The sequence below is a fragment of the Pelodiscus sinensis genome, chromosome 2 (assembly GCF_049634645.1).
Source record: "Pelodiscus sinensis isolate JC-2024 chromosome 2, ASM4963464v1, whole genome shotgun sequence".
In the NCBI taxonomy this organism is placed as follows: Eukaryota; Metazoa; Chordata; order Testudines; family Trionychidae; genus Pelodiscus; species Pelodiscus sinensis.
The window spans coordinates 6716347-6736837 of NC_134712.1; the positions used below are offsets into that span (position 1 = coordinate 6716347).

The 20491-nt window shown below is 50.5% G+C and overlaps 1 protein-coding gene across 9 annotated transcripts in view; it reads left to right on the top strand.

The window, feature by feature from the left end:
* The window catches only part of PTP4A3 (protein tyrosine phosphatase 4A3), a 171278-nt gene that overhangs the window by 117720 nt on the left and 33067 nt on the right, over nucleotides 1-20491 (top strand). For 7 of the 9 annotated variants that reach the window (XM_075920037.1, XM_075920039.1, XM_075920038.1 and 4 more), the window contains 2 exons: nucleotides 5510-6244; nucleotides 19543-19635. In XM_075920037.1, coding sequence (XP_075776152.1) covers nucleotides 6140-6244; nucleotides 19543-19635 — 198 coding nt within the window. In that variant the 5' untranslated portion in view covers nucleotides 5510-6139. Of the gene's footprint in view, nucleotides 1-2812; nucleotides 3014-5509; nucleotides 6245-19542; nucleotides 19636-20491 lie in introns of all 9 variants that reach the window. The other 2 variants (XM_075920040.1, XM_075920041.1) reach the window with 2 other exon arrangements.

Below are 20491 nucleotides of genomic sequence, written 5' to 3' on the forward strand. Positions count from 1 at the left end.
CTTCTGTCTCGGGCAGTAGGCGGCTGCGCTGGGCAGGGATTAGTTTTCTAGCTCATGAGCCATGCAGGGACGCGGCACTGCACCAGCTGTTGACTGCGCTTTTGGAAAGCTTTCGCGTCCAGCTTCGCGAGCCATAAAAAGGGGGTGAGTGTGAGCTGCTTTCCTGCCATACCTTGCATCGCGAGCACTGCTGATACTTCGCAGTGACAGCTCTCTTTAAATCGCACGGTGGTGGTTTTTAATCTCCTGCCGATCCTGTAAATCCAGGCAGATTTACTCTCGCCCTTCTTCCTCCCTGCTTTTTGTGAGCAGACTGTCACAAACCAGCTTCCCGGCAAACTTGCCCTACTAAATCAGCTGCCAGCTGAAAGGCATCCTCCTCCTCCGTGGTTTGTTCTCTTTCTCCCCCTACCCTGCCTCGCTGTCTAATTGCAAACTGCCCCCTGAACCACAAGCTAATCCTTCCTAGCTGATCTTGAAGCAGAAGTACCTGGCACTCAGCAGGCATGTTGTACAATTTTGATCTTCTGTGTTTCTTAGTATCCTCTAGAAACACATAGAAGCAGCTCTGTACAGCCCAATGCGCTCGCTCTAACTAGCATCGATCAGCCAGAGTTGGGGGGGGGTGAGTGAGGCCAAGTGATCGGTCTGTTGCTTGTTATCACAAGTATCTGAGAACCTCACAGGCTTTACTATATTGGTCTTCATGGTGCCCATGTGTGAAGTGTGGCAGTGCTGTTAGTCCCCATTGTACAGAGGAGGAAACTCAGGCCCACAGGGGGCTCAGTAACTTTCCCAAGGTCACACACACAGTCAGTGGCAGAGTAGAGAATTAAACCCCGGTCTCCCCAGTCCCAGGCTAGCACCCTAACCACTGGACCAACCTTCCTTTGTAGAGTCAACGAAGCCGGCCCTAGTTTGGTTTGACTTTGGAGTGGAATACAGTATTGATGGTGGAAATGCGCAGGATATATCCAGCTGAAGCCTGAAGCACTCTTTGCCAGGAGATGGTGTGTCAGGGTGGGAGGGGCGTGTGGCATTGTTCATTTGTGTTGCTGCGGGAGCCCTTATCGCAGGCCAGGACCTCATTGTGCTCCATGTGGTGCAGATGCAGAACAATGTAAAAGGGAGGGGAGACCTTAATGAAAGCAAGTAGCATTTATTAATGACGGCCCTTCTCGGGCCCAAGTAGGAGCGAGTCCATCGGGGAATCAGCAGCGTCCTCTTCTTTGTCTTAATTTGGGCGTAGAAAAGGGCATCCCACTTAGATGCCTAGAGTGTCTCTTGTTCCCAGATCTGTCTGCTCCCCCTCCCCTCCTTACTAGGACTGCTCCTCCCCCTGGCAGAGGAGTCTCCCGCAGGGCATAACCTGCCGACAATCTGCCCCTCCAGACGGAGCACCAGCCGTGAGGTGCTGTCCGCTCCCGGAGCTTGGAGACAGCGACGCTGAGGTGAGAGCCAAGCGCCCTGCCGCAGCGGCGCAGCTGCCTCGTAAGCCCGGCGCAGGGGCTCAGAGCTGCGGTGGAGAGAGATGCCTCTCTCCAAGCCCCGGACCTGCTGTGTCCTCTGCCTGCCAGCCCCATTCCGGAGCTGCCGTGACTGGGAGAGAAATGGCAGTGCTCTCCCTGTCCGGCCAGGTCCAGCTGAAGCTGCTGAGGCCATGGAGAGGTGCTTCTCGCCTGGCCCTGAGCTGCTGTGATGAGGGAGGGCTAGGAGTAATCCGCACCCCCCTCCAAATCCCTCATCCCCAGCTCCACCCCAGAGTCTGCCTCCCCTTCTCCAGCCATGAACCCCCTTCTGCACCCCAAGCCCTGCATCTCTGGCTCCACCCTGGAGCCCACACCCCCAGCAGGCCCTTCATCCCCCCCAGCCCTGAGCTCCCTCCCACACTCTTAGCCCCTTGCCCCACACCCCGACCCCGTGCGGCGTGAGATCGGTGATGTGCGCCGAGACGGAGATGTCACGTCACCCGTCACGTAGTGGTGCACGTAACCATGCCCGTGGACATGAAAAATAGCCATGCCGATGTTCCCGCTCAGGCACGGAGACCCAGCCCCTCCCCAGGTTTCAGAGGACGGGGCGGGAATATCTACTGTACTGTGTCTGAGCCCTGTCACACCAGCCCCGGTCAGTTAACCCGGGCTCTGAGACGTGCTGCCGTGAGGTGGGATTTTTTAGGGGGTGGGTAAGAGGGACATAGATGTATCCGGTCTGCCTTCACCTCCCCCCACCCCCATAAAACTGAGCTGCTTCTTTCCTCCTGGGGGTGTTGTGACGGTAAAATGGCTCAGCGAGTGAGGCCTCAGAGACGAAGGCGCGAGGGGCGTGTTTAGAAGGAAGCTTCAGGCTTTACATGCTCTTCAGTAGGCTGGTACAATTTAGGGATGAATAAGTCTCCTCTTACCGTCTCGGAGGGGTCGCCGTGTTAATCTGTAACTAAAAAAAACCTTGGAAAACGACAGTGGTCCTGAGGCACCGTAGAGTCACTGCCTCTCCCCTCTTCTTCTGCTTTATAATTCAACCTCTGTGCCTCTTGCGCCGTATTTGTCATCTGAAGAAGTGGGTGGTGCCCATGAAAGCTCATGGTACCATCTATTTAATTTTCGGATAGTCTCTAAAGTGCTATAGGACCGCTCCTCTTACAGGGGGCTCATTGGTCTTTTGTGATCCCTCTGGAGCGTGTGGATCTAGAAAATCTGATCTCTTCTTTGCACTTAAAATAATCCACCCTGTGAGATCTTCCACCTCCGGGAGATGTGAACCCTCAACCAGTGTTTTCCCTGAGCTGTAACCCCACATCTTTCCTTGATAGATTGGCCTTCTGCCTTGGGGCACGCAGACTTCCTCCACGTCAGATCTGGCAGTGCAGGCACAGACCAAAGGGCACAGAGCTTTCACCGTGACCGTGGCTTTAGCCTCGGGCAGGGGATACACCCATAATGGCCAGTGGCATTGCACTGTGTATCTACGGGGAGGTGACAGCAGAGCCTAGAGTCCATGGTGAGAGAGCAGGGTAAGTTCTTCTGTCATCCTTTGCTGTGACCTCGGCACCCCTGTCTGGCCTAGGCGGGAAGGGGGTACTGCTAGCGCATGCTGGTTAACATGTGCTAACTCGTGTGTCAGGTGCACGTAGCGCAGGTTAGATAACGTATGTGAACATCACACCTTTTGGTGTCCTCCTCTAGACAAGGCCAGACACAGCTGAGCCGAGGAGGCAGCGCATGGGGGCCCAGGAGAGTTACATTCCATTCCTAGCCCAACACATGGTGCCCGGGGGCAGCTCTTGCCCCGCCTTGGTGCATTTGTCAGCCAGCCCTTAGCCGCTTGGGAAAGTGCTTTCGGGTCCGTGAAAAGCGGAAAGCAGCTGTGAATCTGAAGGCCTTTTTACAAGGGCCCGTGTGATGCTGTCGTGCCATACCCAAGCCCAGGTTTCAATCCTGCTCCAGTATTGAGTCTATCCAGGGACTGTTGCGGGGTGGGGCTCCGGAGGACAGAGCGATGCTGGAGCCCTGAAGTGTTCCAAGGTAGCAGGGAAGTTTAATGGGAAAACAGCAGCACAAACTAGATGTTTAGCTCTCATGGCTGCCCCTTTAACTCACACAAGTGAGAAATCATATCAGGGCGAGAGTTGGTTTCCTAACAGCTGCCTTCCTGCGCTGCTGCTCCTGCTGGGGGAAGCTACACAGCAACGCAGGTTATTACCTTATCAGGGTCTTTTCTGGCGAGCAAAGCTGCTAAAGAAATCCAGCATCTGAGCTTACAACCCCCACCCCCTCCTGCAGGCTCCAGTGCAGCCTCTGCCCTCCCACCCCATGGATGCAGACTGGGTCTCGGGTGTAGCTAGTGGTCCCTGCATGCTTCCAGGGCGCTTGGGACGGATCCACTCTGCTTTTCTCCCTGCAGAGCCGACAGCTGGGTTTCTCTGCAGCTGTCTCAGGTTTTTTAATAGAAACAGTTTGCATAAGAGTGCAGACGCCGGTGTGTCTCCCAAGGAAGCCTTCGCGTTCAGACAGAGCCAGCTAGAAATCCCTTGCTGTGAGCTTCTCACAGCTAAGCTAGGCAGTTTCACTTCAACGGGCAACACACTGACCATCCTTCTAGTCTTAGACAAGCCCCCTCTCCCATGAACTGCTCTACCTCTCCCCGGACACTCCCTTTCAATGCCTTCACAATCAGTATTCCTTCCAATTTTTTCCACCCGTGTGCAGAATAATTTTGTTATGTGCACCAAGGCATGCACAGATGTGCACCACCAGTAGTAACACAGGCTGCCAGTTCCGGGTGCTCTGCTAATACACTGGGCGGCATCTGAATCTCTGCTCAAGTCCTCAGCTTACAGGGAATACGGCTCACAATCCTTGCATTGCAAGGAGTTGCTGCAGTCATCCTCGGATCAGATCCCAGCTTGCTCAGAGAGCTGGGGCGTGCCCCGTTTCCTGCTAGATTCCTAAGTGGTGTAGGCCCCAGCGTGTGTGGTTCCATTTGCACCTGCTAAGGCAATTGCAGTGGGCAGTCACAGGAAAGCCCCAGGAGATGCCCAGTTGTCTGGGACTGTGAACTGTGGGGAGAATGCCCCTCTGCTTCTTCTCCAAAGCACGGTCGGGCTGCCAGCACAGTTCAAAGCACGCAACTTTGGCTTTGCAGAGCCACGTGTAGGGTGCTGGACATTCTCTTCGTATAGCAGCACTGGAAGTGGGGGGGCCATTTCTGGTGTAGGGCGTTAGATTCTGCACCCCTTCCTCCCTGTCCTGCCCTCAGGCATGTTTTGCTGGGCTCAGGGAGGGGAAGGAGCCTTCGTTTGAAGGGGCCTGTCTTCATTGACAAGCTTCCACTGTGGATCGTCAGTCGGGGCCTGTCCGTCTTCTGGGTATCCCGAGCAACCGTGCGAGAGCACAGCTGCTCACGACTAGGGTGGGCATTTGGAGGTTGGCACCACATTGCAAGACAGCCAGGGAGCTGGCCAGCCGCATTAGAAATGGGTCTTCCCCAAAGACGTGCCATGCTCAGGTTTCCCTGCGGAGCCTGGTCAGGCGGGCTTTGCAGAAGAAGTACAAGGCGACTGGTGCAGATGGGGTGTTCCTCTAACACCTTGCACCCGACACCGTCACATCAGTCGCTCAGCCTCAAAGCGCCACCTAACCCCCCCGGGCAGGTGGCCTATTCGCTGCTAAATGGAGGCAGAGAATAGACAAGTGATTTCCCCAAGGTTACCTGCTTAGCTCCAGGCAGAACTGGGAACGGCGCCCAGGCATCCTGGCAACCCGCCCTCTGCTCGGCTGGGTGCCTGCTTGGTTTCTGTGGCAAGCGTTGGCTGTCAGGCGATCTGATCTCATTACGTCCACCTTAGCTGGCCCTCAGGTGAGAATTCCTGAGGTGTTGCCCTCGGGGTCAGGGCGGGAAAAAGCTGTGGCAGTCCCCCACTAATTTTGGCACAGCGTGGCCCGGTGCGGCTCTGTTTGCTTGGTCCCATCCCCACAGTGATTTCACCCTGTTTGTTTCTCCCTTTCAGCCTCTCTCTGCCGGTGACTGGCTGTGGATTTATGGAGGCGCCGGGGAGCAGCTTTGAGTATTGCCACGCGCAACATTGTGCCCCCTGAAGACGGGTCTCTGCCGGCTCGGCTGCCCCTGGGTCTGCACCCTCGGGTTTAACCATTCAAATCTCCCGTGCATGGCTCTCGCAGCCAAGGGATTTCTGCTGGCTGCTGCCAAAGCCTGATCCACTTCGGGCCTCCGTCACTGCTCCCAAGTACTCCACCTATCCAGATGGGGTAACGTGACGGAGCGAAACGGGCACACGAGGAGGTTCCCCGATGCAGAGGCCTTTCTAGAGAGGAGAGCCAGGAAACAGGCTGGCACAGGAAGGAAAGAGGGTGGCGGCTCCGGATTGCACACCCAAAGGAGACTGACACTACAAAGGGAGATTATTATTTTTTATTATTATTATTTGGCTGCAAGCACATGGTTTTTTGTGTGTGTTGGGGATCTAACACACTCCCAAGAGCTGGCAATATTTGCACAACACTTGTGTTTTTTAAATTACCTTTTCTCCTCCAAAACTCCAGAGTGGTTTTTGGGGTTTTTGGGGGTTTTTTTACTTCTCGTCCTTCTTTTTTCGTATTTACATCTCTCTCCCTTCACCATGGCCCGTATGAACCGGCCAGCACCTGTGGAGGTCTGCTACAAAAACATGCGGTTCTTGATTACCCACAACCCCACCAATGCCACGCTCAGCACCTTCATAGAGGTAAGTCGGAACTGCAGGAAAGGTGGAGGGGTGGCTCAGGGAGCTAGTAGTTAGAACATAACATAAGAATGGCCACTCTGGGTCAGACCAAAGGTCCATCTAGCCCAGTAGCCTGTCTGCCGACAGTGGCCAGTGCCAGGTGCCCCAGAGGGGGTGGACCGAAGACAATGATCCTTCTCTAGCCTTTGACAAACAGAGGCCAGGGGCACCTTTCCTTACCCCCCAACTAAGAGCCTTTTATGGACCTAACCTCCATGAATTTATCTAGCTCTTTTTTAAACTTTGTTACAGTCCTAGCCTTTACAGCCTCCTCTGGCAAGGAGTTCCACAGGTTGACTGTGCGCTGTGTGAAGAAGAACTTTATTTTATTAGTTTTAAACCTGGTACCCATTAATTTCATTTGGTGTCCTCTAGTTCTTATATTATGGGAACAAGTACATAACTTTTCTTTATTACCCTCTCCATACCACTCGTGATTTTATATACCTCTATCATATCCCCTTCAGTCTCCTCTTTTCTAAACTGAAAAGTCCCAGTCTCTTTAGCCTTTCCTCCTTTGGGAACCTTTCCAAACCCCTCATCATTTTAATTGCTCTTTTCTGAACCTTTTCTAATGCCAAAATATCTTTTTTGAGGTGAGGAGACCACATCTGTACACAGTATTCAAGATATGGGCGTACTGTAGTTTTATATAGGGACAGTAAGATATTCTTCGTTTTATTTTCTATCCCTTTTTTAATAATTCCTAGCATCCTATTTGCTTTTTTGACTGCCGCTGCACACTGCGTAGACGTTTTCAGAGAACTATCTACGGTAACTCCAAGATCTCTTTCCTGAATACCTGTAGCTAAATTAGCCCCCATCATATTGTATGTACAGTTGGGGTTATTTTTTCCAATATGCATTACTTTACACTTATCCACATTAAATTTCATTTGCCTTCCCCCCCCCCCCCCAATCACTCAGTTTGGTGAGATCTTTTTGAAGTTCTTCACTGTCTGCTGTGGTCTTGACTATCCTGAACAGTTCAGTATCGTCCGCAAACTTTGCCACCTCACTGCTCACCCCTTTCTCTAGATTGTTTATGAATAAGTTGAATAGGATTGGTCCTAGGACTGACCCTTGGAGAACACCACTACTTACTTACCCCTCTCCATTCTGAAAATTTACCATTTATTCCTATCCTTTGTTTCCTGTCTTTTAACCAGTTCTCAGTCCATGAAAGGATCTTCCCTCTTAGCCCATGACAACCTAATTTACACAAGAGCCTTTGGTGAGGGCCTTGTTAAAGGCTTTCTGGAAATCTAAGTACACTATATCTACTGGATTCCCCCTAGTCCACATGTTTGTTGATCCCTTCAAAGAACTCTAATAGATTAGTAAGACATGATTTCCCTTTACAGAAACCATGTTGACTTTTGCCCAACAAATTATGTTCTTCTGTGTGTCTGACAATTTTATTCTTTACTATTGTTTCAACTAATTTGCCTGGTACTGACGGGCAATTATCCTGTAGTTGGATAGAGAGGTTTGATCTCACAGAGACACTGGTTCAGTCTAGCCTCATGGTGCCCAACACTTTAGCCACTAGCCACTTGTGGCTATTTCGCTGGCTGCAATGTGGCTAGTTCGCTTTTGCAGTAGCCACTAGTGACTACTGCTTCATAACTGATTGGACACCATGGGTCTAGCCTATCACTTGACTGGGACTCAGGAGACCTGGGTTCAGTTCCTGGCCCTGCAACAAACTTTGCAAGTGCCCAAGTCAAGTCATTTAATATCTCTGAGCCTCAGTTGCCTGTCTGGAAAATAAGGCCAGTAATACTCTCTCCCTTCTCCTTGCACCCTGCCTTGTCTGTGAGGATTGGATTGTAGAGTCTTTGGAGCAGGGACTCATAGAATCATAAAATACTAGAACTGGAAGGGACCTCGAGAGGTCATCGAGTCCAGTCCCCTGCCCTCATGGCAGGACCAAATGCTGTCTAGACCATCCCTGATAGACATTTATCTAACCTGCTCTTAAATATCTCCACAGATGGAGATTCCACAACCTCCCTGGACAATTTATTCCCATGTTTAACCACCCTGACAGTTAGGAACTTTTTCCTAATGTCCAACCTAAACCTTCCTTGCTGCAGTTTAAGCCCATTGCTTCTTGTTCTATTCTCAGAGGCCAAAATGAACAAGTTTTCTCCCTCCTCCTTATGACACCCTTTTAGATACCTGAAAACTGCTATCATGTCCCCCCTCAATCTTCTCTTTTTTAAACTAAACAAGCCCAATTCTTTCAGCCTTCCTTCATAGGTCATGTTCTCTAGACCTTTAATCTTTCTTGTTGCTCTTCTCTGGACCCTCTCCAATTTCTCACAAGTGCGGTGCCCAAAACTGGACACAATACTCCAATTGATGCCTAACCAGCGCAGCATAAAGCGGAAGAATGGCTTCTCGTGACTCGCTGGACTACAACTCAGATCTCTGACTGGGATTTAAAATAAAAGGGAATTGGGCATTCAGCCCGCTAGGCAGCCGTGCCAGCCCCACTCGACGTGTGCACACAGCTCCCAGCACAAATGGTCCTCGGACATTTATGGCCTAGAGTTGGTGCTGTAATGTAGACTCTCATGCTCCTCCTTTGCAGGTGTGTGAGTTCAGAGCCTTTCACTACCAGTTAGTTTGGGGCTCGTTGGCAATGATGGGCCAGATCTGAGTGCAGGGCCTTACACCGGTTTTGCTCCGGATCCATGCAGAGAGGGCGAGTGTCTTGTAATGTCTGGAAATGGAGGCAGCTTTGGCTGTTGCGAGGGCTCGCCGCTAGGCTGCTGTTCATACCATGCAGCGCCATCTTCACGGCCGTTGGGAGAGCCTGTGCCCCTCCCAGGCCCTTTATCTGAACAAAGGCATTGAGCCACAGGCTGGTGACAGGTCACCGCTTCGATCTCGGGCATAACGCAGGCCATGGGACACCCCTGGCGTAATTGCTGCCAAAACTAGACAGACCCTTGAGAGAGACATTCAACCCGGATCTAAAAATTGCCACTGATGGAGAATCCATCATCATGTCGGGATGTAAGCGGTTAACCAGCTACCCAGGGGCAGCCCCCCGTCCGTGACCAGTCACTGGCAGAGGGCTGCTCCAACCCCGCAGGGGTCAACAGCTGACCACCCCATGCACAGGGGGGCTGGGAGTGGCAGTCCCGCACACGGGGGACCAGGAGCAGCAGCCTTGCATGCAGGGAGTTCAAGAGCAGGATCTGGCAGCCCTGTGCTGAGGGCTGTTCCATCCATGCTGGAGCTGTCCCCCTTAATTGGATCCCGCTTAATTGGTTAACTGATGAAAACTAGAGGTTAGCTGGTTAACTGATTCACCAGGGTTTTACCTAGCAGCATCCTTGTGATTCGAATCTTTTTCCCATGGTTAATTTCCCTTGTGTGTAATTTTTTTGTAGTGTGCTGTATTTCTAGTCTCCCTGTATCCAACTACTGGATCTCATTATTCCTTTGTCTGCTAGGTTGAAGGACTCTCACACCTGAGCCTTTTCTCCATTAAGCTAAATAGAGTAAGCGCCTTGAGTCTGGCTTTTCTTTGAACCCTCTTCAGTTTCACAGCAACCTTCTTTGACTTGTGGACACCAGAACTGGACACAGCATTCCAGCAGCCGCCCCATCAGTACCAAATGCAGGCAATAAATCTTCCCATTCCTGCTCTTGGTTTATACGCCCAGGGATCACAGTAGAGAACGTCTCTCCCAATCTGGTGTACCTAGGTTCCTGCTTTCAAGCTGCTGTCTGTATTCTCCATGACTACGCTTGGCTGACTACCTTGTTCTTTGAATATTTTTGCGGCTGCTTCTGCAGGAAACCCAAGGGGAGGAGCTGGGAGATAGTCGGTTACCCCAGGTCAAAACCTCACAGTTGTGGGAGGGTATCCGTGATGTTTACCATCTCCAGATCGCTGTGAAGCCACTCAGTTCATGCTTAGCCGCCTGGCCTAAGACACTCCTCAGCTGGGGTGTTCTGCCTTACTTCATTGCTCTTGTATCTCACCTTTTACTGGAGGCAGAACTGAGACGTTCTTAAGCTCATGTTTGAGTCAAGAGCGCAAAACTGCTATTTAATAGCACCTGACTGCCACAGCGTTCAGCCTAAACTCCCCTCTCTGTCGAGACGCGCACGCCCTCCCTTCCCAGCCACTCCCTTCAGTTGAGGTATTTTGTAGATTACATTCCTGCAACCACAGCGCAGAAGTTCTTATGCCTCGTTAAAGTTAGCAGACGCACGCTGATGGAGGTGCTTGTCTGGTGATGCTTCGCAGATAAGACTTCCTGAGCTCACTGTCTAGGCTCAGTATCACACAGGCGGAGCAAGTCATTGCAGCGTGCAAGGCGGTAAAATTAGAAGCGGTGTGTCTGGTGTCTGCTGCTGCTTCCCACTTGCACAAGGCAGGCGGGGGTGCTGCTTCCACAAGAGCTGCCTTCCTCCACCAAGGGATGAGTTTTCGGTCGGCGCTCAGCAAAACGCCAAAGGCGTCGGTCTGAAAGCTGCGTCCTCCAGAGACCGAAGCCTCGTCGAGGGCTGAGTTTGCTTCACCTGCGGGCAGCGTTTGTGCGACTCTGACTTCTCCATTCAGAGGTCTGTATTTCTCCTTCTGGAAGCGCTTGCGCCGGTGCAGCGCACCGTATCGCCTTGCGTCCATCCCGAAGCACGCTGTGGTGTGTGCAGCATGCTGGGCATCTCCCTGGAGAGAAGGAGGATTGCTCTGATTCACACCTTCCCAATCACCTTCCCTCGTCCAAACTGCAGAGGTGCCTTGGGCGAAGAGGCTGGCCAGCATCAGCAGTAATGCCGATTGAATCCTGTGCTCACATGCACCTGTTCTACTGTTGATTTCACACATGGCGCCCTCCATTAAATTTGTACAGCATCTTCCATTCCCGAAGGTATTTAAAATGCAAACGGACTTCGTCCGCCATCTGAAGCAAGCCCATGTGTGGAGTATTCATATGCAGCAGATCACACATGGCGTGCGATCTAGCCTCCTGTTCCTCCTTCTGCCCTGTCCATGGAGCGTTTTATGGGCGGGTTTGGTGTGAGGTTAGTATCAACTGTGCATGAGCTCCCTGTGTCAAGTCCCTGCTCGCTGGGAAGCAGCACAAAGAGAACTTACTTGAACAGAACTCTTCACGTGCTTTGCCGGCCTGAGGCAGGGGGTATCGAACAACTGGTTTGTGACAGGTTGGAAGTGAGGAGGTTAATCGCAAGCCATGTTGATGGTGTAAAATTAAAACTTGTTAGGTGCCACCCTCTCAGGCGTCCTGGTGGTATCCTTGTAAAGGACGCTCAGGGTTCAGCTGATCACCATATTTGGGGTCGGGAAGGAATTTTCCTCCAGGGTAGATTGGCAGAGACCCTGGAGGTTTTTCACCTTCCTCTGTAGCATGGGGCACAGATCACAGCTGGAGGATTCTCTGCATCTTGGGGTCTTTAAACCATCATTTGAGGACTTAAATATCTGAGATATAGGTGAGAGGGTTATTCCAGGAGTGGGTGGGTGAGATTCTGTGGCCTGCACTGTGCAGGGGTCAGACTAGATGATCATAATGGTCCCTTCTGACCTTAAAGTCTATGAGTCGGAGCTGACTTACTCAGATGTAATGACTTGCCATTCAGTATACCAGGCACTAGGAAGAACAGTCTGCCAGTGCTCAGCCCAGGAGATGGCGCATGCTCCCATCTGAGCCAAAGAAGAAACTGCTTGTCCCAGATGTGAAAAATAGTCGTGTTAGAGCCTGGTAAGCAAGCGCCTGACGACTCTAGAGAGTTCCTGTTCACAGGCGCAAAGGACCCACCAAAACTAGTATGAGCTTCACAGATTTTGAAGGAGGGAAGATACATTCGCCATGTGTGGGAGGGAAAAGGAAAGGGAACATTTAGACATGGTGTGAGGGGAGAAAGCACCTTTAACCTTGGGTTCTCCACTTGCTCATAACTTTGTGACACATTTTGGTAGGAGAATACATTTGCCACATTCAAGCAAGAAGCAATTCAGATGACTTTGCATAAAGTGTAAGCTGGTCAGTCCAAGCTCCAGGCTATCCCATTAGCCATACTGGGAGTGGACCAAGTCTCTGATTGCCTCTGGCATCCAGCTAAATTGAAGGATGTGGCAACAAAACGCCCTGTGTAACTTACAAAATCCTTAGTGCATTGGTGAGTGAAACTGAAACCAGTAGTGGGTCCAGACCTGAAAGAGAATCATCTCTCACACCAGAGGTGGGGATTTTTGCACCGCTTCGTAAAAACAAATCTCAAATCCTTCCTTTTACAGACTTGCACCTGCATGGTGGAGCACTGGTGGTTAGATGCAGTTTATTTTAGAAATAGATCAACCATCTAAAATGCAGTTGGGATCAACTGGGCAGCGTACAGGTTAGCCTCCACATCATGTCCCATGCCGTCTGGCTCCCAACTTTTATGATCTGTAGACTCTTAAGGCCAGAAAAGACCACTGTGAATATCTACACTGGTCTGTATAGCACAGGCCCGAGTCAGTTCCCTGTAAGCTGAGTGCCGGTGTGGTCACCCAGGACACATTCAAATGCTGACATCAACGCATGATTTGGTGCATATAACACAATTTATTCCATGCATGGATGGAACAATTAGAAGGAACATTGTCCCCAGAACATCTCCAAAATAATTCCTAGAGCAGATCTTTTTAAAAAACATCCAGCCTTGATATAAACATGGTCTGTGGTGGAGAATTCACCATGACTCTTGTTTCAGTGGTTAATCTCACTGTTTATGGGTGGGGGGCTAACTTGTTTCCAGTCTGAATGTGTTTGGCTTCAGCTTCTAGCCATTCGATCATGTTATCCCTTTGTCTGCTAGATGGAAGATGCTATTTTCAAAGATTTGTTCCCCATGTAGTTACTTACAGCGAGTGATCAAGTCACTCTCCTTCCTTGTTACTATGTTAGGAAGAGATTCTGGTGTCTACAGATGAGACTGCTTCTCCAAGCAACCGTGGGGTTGCTCCCCGGGTATCAGTTAACCGGTATCCGGTAAGTTTCACCCATTAAAGGTGATGCTTACCAGGTAACTGGTTCACCAGTTACCCATTCACATCCTTAGTATCAATAACCACTTTTATGTTGCAGGACGCTCCAGTTCTGCATGTGTCACTCAAAAGGATGCAATCTACTAAATCCGGTCCTTTTCAAAAAGAGTTTAAAGTAGCTTCAGATTGTACTCCCACACAGAAACCCCCCTTCCCTCCCCCAACCAGATTCCATGGCTTTACACTTCCTTTTTTCTATTTCATTAAAAAGCGTTTTTCTCCTCTCTTGCTGTGTGAAAGGCAAGCACCCTAACAGTACAGGAAACGGACCAGCTGACCGGCAAAATAAGGACAGCGGTGAAAGTGACGACACAAAAGGCTGTTCGATGCGCCGAGGATAAAGAAATAATTATTTTCTCTTTTTATTTGTAGTAATCTTCAGAGTTACTTGCAACAATAGTAGGTTAAAAAATAACTTCAAGCTAGCTGTTCAAGAAGTGTATTAACGGGGTAAGCGTCAGGCTCCCCAGCTGGCTCTGTGGGGTTGCATGTGTCATTCAGGAGTGTGAGCACAGATTGGCTCACTGCTTACTGCCCTGAAATCTGATGCCACTGTCATGACTCCTGGGCTGCAGCCAGCTTTGTTTGTCAGGTTTATTTTTTTTTAATGAGCTGTTCAGGATGTGGAATAAAATGTGACAGGAGATGTCACCTGCGCTTGTTAGAAAACCTAGCCATGATGTGAGGAACCTGCAATGCATTAGCGGCTGAACTCATAAACAGTAACCATACATTTGGCCCTCGTTTGGGGAAGAAAATTACTCCATCCTCTGAGCTCCTAACATTGGGTAATTGCATGTTCACAGGGCGGTCACACGCTTTTACAGCAGAAGGGACAGAGCTTTGGTCCAGTGGTTAGAACTTGCAGCAGGTGGGGTCAGTTCCCTGCTCTGCCACAAACATCCTCTGTAACCATGGGATGATCACTTAGTCTCTGTCTTCTTCTGTTATGAAATGGTGAGAATAGCACTGCCCTGCCTCCCAAGGATGCTGTAAGGATGCAGACTCATAGACTTCAAGGTCAGAAGGGACCATTATGATCATCTAGTCTGCTCCCCTGCACAGTGCAGGCCACAGAATCTCACCCACCCACTCCTGGAATAATCCTCTCACCTATATCTCAGATATTGAAGCCTTCAAATAGTTTAAAGACCCCAAGATGCAGAGAATCCTCCAGCTGTGATCTGTGCCCCATGCTACAGAGGAAGGTGAAAAACCTCCAGGGCCTCTGCTAATTAACCCTGGAGGAAAATTCCTTCCTGACCCCAAATATGGTGATCAGCCTATACCTTTTGCTGACAAAACTATACCTGCATCTACACTACCGCTGAGTTCTGTCAACATAACATCGACAGAACTCAGCAGTTTTGTCGACGACTGTAAACCTCATTCTATGAGGAATAACGCCTCTTGTCGGCAGAGTGCGTTGTTGCATCTACACTCTCCTTTGCGTCTACACTGTCATGTCGACAAAGTGGCTTGCTTTGTCGACAGAACAGGATGTAGCCTAGACTCTCTTTGTCGACAGAAGTTTTGTTGACAGGATCTGTCGACAAAAGTTCTGTCGACAAAAGCCTGTAGTCTAGACGTACCCTAACAGCTGGGAGGTGCACAGGTAATGGGGTGATGGACGCCGTGTAAGCTCAGTAGACAGTAAGCAGAATGCATTGGATAGTGCTTACTAGATGCTTGCTGTTGTGTTCTGAAATGCCAGCGAGGTTGACTTTTTTTTCTCCCCACCCCCAGTGTTACATCTATCTATATACGCAAATATTTCTGCATGTTTCTCAAGCCCCACTGCTTGAGAAGTTAAAAAATGGGACTGGAAAGAGCCCTGGAGGAATATACTACAAGCAATAATTGCACAGGCAGAAGACAAGATGGATCATTTCGAATCCTACAAATGGCGAGCTGGAAGGGACCTCAGAGTCTTCAAGTCCAGCCCCCTATGTAGAGGCAGGCCCAAAAAACCCTAGACCGTCCCTGACAGCCTTTTGTTCAACCTGTTCTTAGTTACCTTCAGTGACGGGGATTCCACAACCTCCCTTGGAAGCTTCTTCCAGAGCGTAACATTGCTCAGAAAACTTTCTCCTACTATCCACCCTAAATCTCCTGTGTTGCAGATTAAGCTCATTATTGCTTGTCCTACATTCAGTGGACATGGAGAGCAATTGAGCTTCATAATGTATTGGAAGACTGTTATCGGAGTACCCCTTCAGTCATCTTTCCTCTAGACTAAACATGCCCAAGTTTGTAACCTTTTCTCATCGGTCAGGTTTCTAAACCTTTTATTGCAGGGGTGGGGAACCTAAGGCTTGGGGGACAGATACACCCCCGACCCCAATCCCTACTGGCTTTCCTGGATCCGGCCCAGGCTCAGGGCTCTTCCCCCCAGCAATGGAAAGCCCCCGGCCCCTGCCATCTCTCCTGTGGGACTGGACCACAGAAAATCTACTAGCCTGGTGTGCAAGGGGAATGTGGGGAGCGTCTCTCTCCTCCTCAGTTGGGGGCCACCTCAGTGTTTTGTTGGTTTTGTGTGTGACCCCCCGACTGATTTGTCTGTCAGTCAGCAGCCCCCAATCCAAAAAAGTTCCCTACTCCTGACCTATTGTTTTTGTTCTCCTCTGGACTCTCCACACCTTTCCTCAAGTGTGGTGTTCAGACCTGAATACAGTACTCCAACTGAGGCATCACCAGGGCCAGATAGAGTGAGCCAGTTTTCCCCCCCGTGTCTTACATATGACACTCTGTTAATCCAGTAGATGTTCTCTTCCATCTCTCCCTTTTACAGTGTGTCTGAATTCACCCTCTTGTGCACAGCCAGCAGTTTCCTGTGGAAGGAGGAAGCTTGTGGCATTTTATAGTTCATTTATATTGTTAAGTAGGTGCTGCCATAATGCACGTAGTAACCCACGGTGAGATTCTGGCCCCACTTTGCTAGCACTGTATAAACCCGGAGCAAGAGATGTTATTGCCCCAAAAGTAGATAGGACAAAGAGTAACAGGGGAAATAGAGGGATTTGCCCAGGGTCATTTGGCAGGTCAGTGGCAGAGTCATGAATAAACTTCTCTTCTGACTTCCTATCCAAGACCAGGACCAGTTGCCTCCTTTCTGCTGCAGACAGTTGCTGGAGAAAACTGGTGAAGTCTTTGCAGTGTGCAGTCGCGCCAGAGTCTTGGGGGCAAAGCCCTGTGTGATTCAGAACAAGATGAAAACACACTGGAGCAGAGGCCAGATTAAAGAGCACTCCCTTTATCTCCTCTCTGGTATTGCTCTATTGAGCGCTTGGGACCGCAGCCAACATGCTGTTTTTAGCCCTCTGTTTTCCTAGAATTGGCTATGTTGTCCGTGGATGTTGATTGGTTTCGTGGGCAACAAGATGAGCTTTGCATACCACCTTGGATTCAAAATAAATGTCCTTGCTTGTGTTTACGACTTGAAGGAGCAGTGAAAGTGTCTAACCTCTTTGGCTGTAGCCCAGAAAAAATCCCACTCTTGCCTACATGACGTTTTCTATCTTCCTGCCCTGTTATTTAACCTTTGATGGCCTCTTAAACCTTGTTTACATGAAGGTTTTAATCCAAGTCTCTCCAGGCAAGACTCAGGCCTTTTGGCCATAGAGCAGGGATGGGTGGGGCGCACTGACCCACAGAAAAATCAGCTGGGGGCTGTGCGGAAGTGAGAAGCCAAAAAAACCTAAAACCCATAAATGGCCAAAAAAATCTAAAACCCACTGACGTTGTCCTTGACTGAGAAGGAGAGAAACACTCCCCATATTCCCCTTGCACACCGCAGCTGGGGGGGGGGAGCAGGCTAGTAGATTTTGTGTGCTCCAGCCCAGTGTTGAGGTAGCAGGGGGGCTGGAGCACCAGCATGTGTTCCCTAGTGTTGGTGGGGAGCCCAGAGCCTTGGGAGCCAGATCCAGGCAAGCCAGGGGCTGCATTCTGCCAGTCACGTAGCCTTACCTTGAGCTAGGTTAGACGCCGGTAACTATCCTAAAAGTATTTATTTGCACTATGACCGTGCTTAAAGAGATCCAGTAACATGAGGGGACTATTGTGCTGTACAAACAGAGCACAAGGCACACACTCTGCCCAGAAGAGAGCACAGAACAGTGAAGTGACTTGCTCAGGGTCATGAAACATGTCAGTAGCAGAGGTGCGACTGGACCCCAGTCTTCCTGAATCACAGTCTATTGCTCTAACCACGGAACTACACTGCCACACGTTATTGTAGGAGCCCCAAGTATGCCAAAGCCCCACTCAGCTATGTGCTGTATAAGCAGAGAACAGAATGTCTGGCCCTGCCTCTCATTGCTTAATCAGCTGAGCTGCGTCCGTGCAAGACTAATTGTTGGCGGACTTGACAGATGTTGCTGTTACTGACACACGCTTTTATGTAGGGAGATAGAGCTTCTAGTGAAGTCGCACGAAGGTTACGCATGGCAAAGTGCTTGCTAGCACAAGATAAAGAAAGAAAGAGAGAGAGAGAGAGAGAGAGAGAGAAAAGTATTTTCCTGCGTAGGGAGAGGGAGGCTTCATCATTGCAGTACTTATCAGTTACGTAGCTCTTCTGCCTCATTGTACAAATATGAATGAATCTTCACAGCACCTCTGCCAGACATGTGGCCCCATCCCCATTTCGTAGCGGGGAAGGGTGGATCCAGGCTGCGACAGCCCATCATGCTGGAGAATGCTAACAACATGGTGTGAATAAGAAGCTATACGGCCTGGCGAGAGTTAAGGATTAGACACTGTGTGCGTTTGGTTTGCTGCCCTTCCATCTAGTGTGAAATCACTTGACTCTGTGTTCTTAATAAACTTAGTTTTACTGCAGACCAATGCACTGTGTAGTAACGGGAGGTGTCTAACCCAGCTGAGAGATCTAGCTGTTCTATGCAGGGACGGTGTGGGGAGCGTCAAAGCCGTGACTGGATACTGCAGGAGATTCAGGCGATTTGAGGAGATTCAGGATCGGAAGGTCTTTTAGGGTCATCCAGCAAAGGAGAAACTGGGTGATGGAAGCGCAGGGTGAAACCTTGTTCTGTTGGGCATGGTGCTGGGTGTGAGTTCACGAAGCAAGAGCATCACAGCCCATGGGCACCTGACATTTCCAGGCAGGTAGGAACAGACCCCCTTATAGAGGTGGGTGAACTAAGGATGTTAAGGACTAGTCAACAAGTTGACTATCCGATAAGCAAATGCTTATTGGATAATCAGTCAACTAGTTGTTCACCCCCCCCCATCCCTGCTGCCTCTGTCAGATAGAGGGGAGAAATGGGGTACTTCAAAGCGGCAGCGCCGCACAGACTCCTGGTACAGTCTCCATGTGGTGCTGCCGCTTTGAAATGCCGTGGTGGCATTTCAAAGGGGCTGCATCACACAGAGCCCAGGCTGCTGCTTTGAAAGGCTGTGGCGGTGTTTCAAAGTGGCAGTGCTACGTGGGCCCTGGGGTCAGCTGGGGACTCCCTAGCTGACCCCAGGCTGCGTGCGGCATTTCCACGGAACCCAGAGTCAACTGGGGAGTCCCCAGCTGATCCCGGGCTCTGCACGGCATTTCAAAGCAGCAGTGCTACATGGAGCCTGGGGTCAGTGGAACTTCCCTGCATGTGGAGTTCCAACTTTGAAATTTCAAAGGAGGAATGCGGAAGTGCCTATCAAGTAGTCGATGGAAATTTCATCGATATTTAACATCCTTAGGGTGAACCCCCAAAGCATCACGCAGGTGCAGACTTGCCCAAGGGCTCTGAGAGTTGGTTTCTGCCAGAATTGCTCGGACGTTTTGGCGTATGCGTTTGCATTCCAACCACGTCCGGGTTCTGCCCTCACAAGGGCAGTTGTATGCGGTGGAGAATTTCATTGTCAGGGCAGCTGTGTTAAAGGAGCTGGTGGGAGGATGAAGGGAGTAATGAATGTAAATGTAGAGAAGGAGAGAGAGGGTGAAATGACTTCTTGCAGCCCTGAACCCCTCCCTGTGCATGTCACCATGCACTGGCCCTTATTCAGCCAGGCTCTTAGGCCGGTGCTCAGACATGTTTCAGTGCCTGGCTGAGTCCTAGACCTGGAAGGAGAGCCACACACATAGCCCAGGTGCGAAGCGAGGTCATGTGCCTGTCTGCCCACTGGTAGAGGTGCTTTAGAGAAGATGTGTGTAAGTCAAGTGTCTCCCTTCCCTTCCCAGGATCTGAAGAAGTATGGCGCCACGACAGTCGTGCGGGTGTGCGAAGTGACCTATGACAAGACTCCCCTGGAGAAGGACGGCATCACAGTTATGGTATGTAGCCTTTTCAGGGCTGCTGCTCCTGGCCAGGGAGCCTCTTTTGTCCCACACTTCGGGGATGAGCCAAAGCCGCCCTGGGAGGCTTCCAAACCTCCCTCAGGTGTGAAAGCCCTGCGGAAGCCGACCTGTTACAGTACGGGGGGAACTTGCTAGATCCGTTCTTCTCTGGAGTTACTGTCTGCCCTCTCTCGGGCGCCACCTTCACTTTTTCCTGGCTTCCCTTTTCCAACATGTGCCGCTATAAACCACAGCGGAGCCACGGCCACGCCAAACTCCGTGGGGTTCAGAGCAATCTGGCTCCCACCTGGGCTGAAAGAAGCGGGCCACACCAAGACATCAGCCCAGCTGGGAGTCTAGATAGACAGTAAAGACTAGAGAGGCTAGACAGCTAGTGACAGCTGAAATACGTACCCTAAGCTGAGAGCGATGGGAGCAGATGCCACCGCTGGGAGTTCCTTCCCTTCCCAAGGCACTGATGCCCAAGCTTGGATAGAACCCACTAGCCCCAGTCTCTCCCATAGGTTTCATTTCTGTAAATATCTGCTTTGCTGCCCTCTCCCACCCTTCCAGTAACTCATCCGCCAACGACTGCCGTTGGAATTGATGCTTCAGTTTGGCCGTTATTATGGCTTCCATGAAGTGTGTAGTTGTTTTATGACTCAATGCAGTAAAGCTCCGTAAGTGGAAAGGAATAAACCCCCGTGTTTCGCCACCAGCTGCCGCCTTGAATCTCGTAATGTGCGCAAGTTCCTCCAGGGGAGCATACCACTTCTGAGAGATGGATGGAGTGAGCACAGGATGGAAAGCCAGGAACTCAATCCTGTTATGATCGTAGAGCTCCAAAATGCAC